General features: G+C 49.8%; 1 protein-coding gene across 3 annotated transcripts in view; it reads left to right on the plus strand.

Moving 5' to 3' along the window:
* The window catches only part of SMURF1 (SMAD specific E3 ubiquitin protein ligase 1), a 114,969-nt gene extending 109,253 nt beyond the window's left edge, over positions 1–5,716 (plus strand). For 2 of the 3 annotated variants that reach the window (XM_041750294.1, XM_041750297.1), the window contains exons 17-18: positions 187–271; positions 2,465–5,716. In XM_041750294.1, coding sequence (XP_041606228.1) covers positions 187–271; positions 2,465–2,564 — 185 coding nt within the window. In that variant the 3' untranslated portion in view covers positions 2,565–5,716. The remainder of the gene's footprint in view (positions 1–186; positions 272–2,464) is intronic. The other variant, XM_041750296.1, reaches the window with a different exon arrangement.
* Positions 5,717–6,000: the final 284 nt, after the last annotated feature.

The raw sequence follows: 6,000 nt of genomic DNA on the forward strand, positions 1-6,000 counted from the left end.
ATGTCTGAGACAGGTCACAGGACAGCCACGGTCAGCATAGCCGAAAGCAGGCTGAGGTCATGCTGCAGTGTGAAGGCCTTGACCCTCTGGCAAGACGGGCAGCCCGGGCATGGGCTGGGGGTGTGGTTGGCAGTGGGGCCCGGGCCCTGCCTTTGAAGTGCATTAACTAGAATGTTTTCTTGTAAGGTTCTACAGGCGCCGCAGGGCCCCGGCTCTTCACCATCCACCTGATCGACGCCAACACAGACAACCTTCCAAAGGCCCACACCTGGTAAGGACCGGAATCCTGTCCCCATGGAGTGCCACCCTTTGTGTGACTCTTCTAAGCTCTTTTCTTTTATGTAGCACTCTGTGTCCTTTATCAGCATCCCAGAACAACTGGCTGTGGCCCTGGTGTCAAATGGAACGAGCAGCCAGCAGTGTGTCACATGAGGCTTATCGGAAATCTTTCATGAAGCCAGTTTTGTTGTGTTGGCTGGCACTCCAGCAGCTCAGGTCTTGTCCTCACTGGGTCTTGTGTGAGCACACCTGTCCCTCTCAGTAGGAAAACTAGTTTTCATTTAAAATTTATTTATTTATTTTTTTGAGAGAGAGGACACGTATGTGTGAGTGGTAGGGAGGGGTAGAGGGAGAGAGAGGGGGAGTCCTAAGCAGGCTCCAGGACACTCAGTGTGACCCAGCGCTCTATCTCACGGACCTGAGATTGTGACCTGAGCTGAAATCAAGAGTCAGATGCTCAACTGACTGAGCCACCCAGGTGCCCCGAAAACTGTAGTATTTTATATTTTTTAAAAGGCTTATTTTTTTTTTTTAAAGATTTTACTCATGAGAGACACACACACACACAGAGAGAGAGAGAGAGGGGCAGAGATACAGGCAGAGGAAGAAGCAGGCTCCCCTCAGGAGAGCCTGATAGGGGACTCCATCCCAGGACCCCAGGGTCATGACCTGAGCCGAAGGCACATGTTCAACCACTGAGCAACCCAGGCCTCCCAAGACTTGAATATTTTAGAGGGTACGAGGGAGGAGGGGTAGAGTGAGAGGGAGAGAGGAACCCAGGCGGACTCTGCACTGATCTCAGAGTCAGACCTGGGGCTTGGCCCCATGACCCTGGGATCAGGACCAGAGCCAAAACCATGAGTCACATGCTTAACCAACTGCACCACCCAGGTCCCCAAATCTGTAGTTTCTAATTTGGAGTTACCAGTCTTCACTTCCTGGGGCTCCGTTTCCTTTCTCAGGACTTAGTCCATGATGGATGCATGTTGTATATTGAAAAATGTTTCTTCCCTAAATTTTAACTTAAATAATATCTATAGCAGGTTATTTCCTTTGTGGTTTAAAAATCAAGTTACTTCCATACAGTTTGCCTCAGAAACTGTGTATTGAAAAGACTAGTGGTTCTAGTTCAGGAGAGCCAGCTCCTGGTCACCAGGATGCATCAGGGTGTAACAGAAGGTTCCTGATTGGGAACCTCAGGGCGTGGGTTCCGATGTCTGCGCCATCCCGAGGCCATGGCGAGGCTACAGTGCTCTGCCCAGCGAGGCCAACAGTGCCATGTTGATACCCGGCAGCTGCTGTGCTCCATGTAAGGCTCTGTCCGTTCATAGTTCTGTGCCTCGAGGGAACCAGATGTGAGGAGTGTCCTCTGACGCTTGAGTTTACAAAAAGACTCACCGCCATTCAGCCTAAATCTTTCTTGAGAAAAACCATCCTTAATTGCTTAATCCCTTGTAATTTAGTAAGCTACTACATGGCCTCTCGGTCTGAATTCTGTATTTTTTTATTTGTTAGGAGAGAATATCCTTCTTAAGGGTGTTCTTTTTTCCTTTTTCTTAAAAACAGCATTAGAAATGAATTTCCCCAGGGAAATGCTGGTTCATCATTTGTTTCACATCAGTGTCAGAGATTTGACGTTTCATTAGTTTTGAGATAGAGCTTGTTTTTGCAAGAAGTATTCCAGGCTGGCCCATCTGGTCTCAGATCAAGTCACGGAGGATTAGATAGACATGCAGTAGATTGTTAGTGGTGATCTGACCACGGCTGGTCTGGTTTACTGTGGTCTCCCAAGCTGGTATTCCTGGTGCTGAGCAGTAACTCCTCCCGAAGACAACAAACAAAACGAGCTGAGAGCTTTGTCCTAATAGAACCAAGAAATAGTAACTGGTTTCATTTTGGTTTTAAAGATCTTAGAAGCTGTTTTGCTGTGTGTTCAATGAAAAATCTTGATTTTCAAAGCAGAAGGACCAGGGAGAAGTGGAAAACTTGCCTCTACCTCCTTATCCCAACGAGGCGATGAGCTGCTTTCCCCTTCCCTTGGCTCCATCCCTCCTCCGTGCACGCACATACACACTCTGCTAGCTCAGGGCCACGAAGGCACTGCCCCCGCCTGTCCTGCCCTTGAAGTAGGTTCTAGGTCTGGACCACCCCCAGCAATGACTCTCCCTCTTTTGTCCTGTTCCAGCTTTAATCGGATTGACATTCCACCTTATGAATCATATGAGAAGCTCTATGAGAAGCTGCTGACAGCCGTGGAGGAGACTTGTGGGTTTGCTGTGGAGTGAAGAGCAACCAAAGGCAACAGATTCTAGCTCATGACCACCAGACCAAAAGCAAGCTTTCTGTGTGCCTCCTGCGAAGCTGGCTGAGGCCCGGGAACCCTAGATAACCGGAGGGAAAGGGTTGTCTCCCCTCCTTTTCGTTGGGGGGAGCAAGGGGGGTGGGGGGACTTTGGTTGGTGGCTTCCACCCGTATTTTCCTCCTTTATGACAGTACTCCCACCCCCTTCCATCACCCATCCAATAAAAGGCAGCCAGGTTTAGCATTTGGCTTCGGTCACACAGGATATTCTATGACTGTAACCCTATGGTGAGAGGCTCACTGCCCTGTGGTCTTTAGCGGAGGATCGACCCACAAGTTCTGGAACTGAGCTTGACTTACTGAGGGTTCGTAACTGGTAGCTCCACTAGCTGTGCTGTGTCCAAACAGTCCCGAGGCCCTTTGCAAGTTCAGCAGCTCACATTCCAGTCACAGCCTAGCAGTCTGCTCGGGGTAGCAGATTAATTTCTAACTGAAAAAAATAACCATATCTCCTGTCGGAATTCTACGGCAGGAAGCTTGCATCGAAAATGTGCTTCCCTTTTGGAAAGGTAAAGGAAACTAGGGCAGTTGTGCTGGAGGCCCGGGGTATTTTTCAGGGTGTCCTGGCTGAAAAATGTGTTTTGCATCGAGAAGAATGATCTTTCTGTTAAGAGTCCCCTTTGCCATGTTATTGATCTAGTTCAAGATATTTTTCCAGTGAAAATGCCACATAACAGAGCTTATAAAAGAACAGACCACAGCAGCCTCAGATCTGTGCAGCCTGTCCTGCCTGTATGTGGGCTGGGCACCCCCAACACTAACAAAGCACCGCATCACAGGAAGTTGCTACGAGCTGAACAAGAGAAGTCTGTTGTTCCAGCTGCTGGCTTGGTGTGCACTAGTCTAAAAGGGAGAGGGGGAGACGGATAACCTCAGTGATTTAGCTCCCCTCACCGAGTTGCTGTTCTGACAGTGGGGGAGGTTGGGGGGATGGTTCCACTCTGCTCATTCTGCTCATTCTCCAAGTGTCAGATGGCGACACTAGCAATCACTGCTCACTTCACCTGCCCAAACATCTTTCACGTGCTGAGCGAGGCCAAAGTCAGCCCGGACCCTGAGTTTCTAACACCCCTTTCCAATGGGCACAAGCAGTTCAAGCAGTATTTTAACCGGGTGGTTTGATTGGAGACAAACTTCCATGAAGGGAAGCAGCAGTGGCAGCAGCAGCAGCAGCAAATTGTCCTGTTTGGTTTTTTGTTGTTGTTTTTGTTTTGGGGGGGCCAGTGTGGGGTAATTCATTAGCACGACATTTCACTGTTGAAATTTTGCAGTTGGTTTTGGAGTTAAGCGTTGGGATCCAGCTGTAGGTCTGAGATGGGTCCGGAAGGACTTTTTTGGATGACTCTCGGTTACTGAAATCTCTGGACCATGGTGGGTTTGGAGGCATGCTTACCCTTCCTATTTCGCTGTGGTTCTTCGGGTGCCCTGTGAGGAGCTCCGGGACCTCTTGGGGGAGAGACCCTCCTTTGGAATGAGGGGTTTGCCAGTTTGGTGGGCCACAGGTGCCGGCTGTGGGTGCCAGGAGCTGCGAGAGCACACTTCTGGGCTGCTTGTGGAGGTTCTAGGAGAGAGCGCGGAAGGAAAATTAAATCTATTCAGGAAGTCCAGGCCAACTTGTGGGCTTGGTCTTCCAGAAGCTCTGCCTTGCCCCCATTGGGCTTATCTCGTGTCTCGTTTACCATGATCCTTCTGAGGGCGTTCTAGAAGCTGGATCCCCCTTGTCTCTCTCGTCCTCACTCGTAATCTTCCTCTGGAAGAGCGAGGAAATACCCACTACAGACCTTCCCCTAGATAGGCCTCCTCTCCAAGGTGAACCTCCACAGTGTGAGGAGGAGTCCTCTCCGGGGGAGCTGAGAGCACCCCCTACCGTGGTGGGAAGGACCTCTAGAGTCTTCTGTGGTGTTGGCCAAAATCTGTAGGGATTAGTGAGGAGACGAGGGTCTAGTAGGGTTTTTGTGTTTGGCTCCTTTAAGACGATCTTCCTGCTGTGGGGAGGATCAGAGCACGGTCCTTAGGAACTGCACCTGCCAGCCCCGTGTTGCTCCCGTGTGTCAGGTTCAGATGTCACCTCAGCGAGTGTTACCTGTCTTGTAAGGCCTGGGTCTTGGCTCTTCTTCTTACACTTGCACGTGGGCACCCTCATCAGCTGTGTGGTACAAAGGAGCCTGAAAGGGCAGAACCTTCCAGAGCCCTGGTTTACTCTTGCCAAACGGGCTTGTCAGTGGCATCACACTTCTAGAACCTTCACTATCAACAGTGGATTGAGCTACCCCAAGAGTAGCATGGCAGACAGTGGGTGAAAGCTCCCGATCGCTCCACTTTGGGTCTGTGCAGACCCCGTTCCCCACAAGCTCTCGTTCGCCAGCCTCCTCAGTAATCCCCACCCACCCACCCGTCCCCCCTCACCTCTTTGCCCAGATGCTTCAGGGGCCCAACTTCCAGGCTTGCCCTCACCAGCGGTCATCAGCCGACCCTCAGGGATGTAGCAAACCACCGCTCTGCCAGTGCTGTAGGTAGGAAAACCAGAGGGGCCGTGTGGGGGCCGTGAGGACAGCTCTCTTCTGAGGGGGACGTCTGCCCCCCAGGTGGAGTGTGTTCCCTAAGCTTGCTCAGCTGCGTGGTCCCAATTCAGGTGAGGTGGTCCTCAAACCTGGGCTGTCAGGAATGGCCTTCCGCAGAGAAGATGCCCCGTCCCCCAGCCCCATGTGCAGCCAGGTGTGTGCCGCACGGCAGCCTTCCCAAAACATAGTATGAATTTTTAAAATTTGTTTATTTTTGTTTCTCAACCACTTTATAATGTATTTTTTAATTTATTTTGTAACGTCTTGTTTTTAAGTATTGCTGCTATCCTTGTTATTCTTCCCACTGTTTTTATTGCTGATTTATTTTGTGAAAATTGTACACTAATGTTGTGTTTTATGTCAAAATCAAAAATATTTAAAGAAATACTAGTTCTATTTAATGTGGTTATGGAACCAGCTGGAAACACAAAACAAACAGTGATTGTACAGCAGGCTGGACCCGGGAGGTCAGATTCATTTTGTTACATATGCAATAAACTCACGACTTTACACTTTTTGGTGTCTGATATTTTGGTGTGGAAATGAGGTGGAGTTTGTTTTTTTGGGTTTTTTTTTTTAAGTCCCACAAAAAAGAAAGGTGATGGTTAGACAAACTTGGAATGGAAAAGGGACAAACTTTAGAGTTGTAGGGAAGCCCGGGTGGCTCAGCGGTTTGGTGCCACCTTTAGCCTGGGGCGTGATCCTGGAGTCCCGGGATCCGGAAGTCCCACGTTGGGCTCCCTGCATGGAGACTGTGTCTCTGCCTCTCTCTCTCTCTCTCTCTCTCTCTCTCTCCTCT

This window comes from Vulpes lagopus, chromosome 3, assembly GCF_018345385.1.
Source record: "Vulpes lagopus strain Blue_001 chromosome 3, ASM1834538v1, whole genome shotgun sequence".
In the NCBI taxonomy this organism is placed as follows: Eukaryota; Metazoa; Chordata; class Mammalia; order Carnivora; family Canidae; genus Vulpes; species Vulpes lagopus.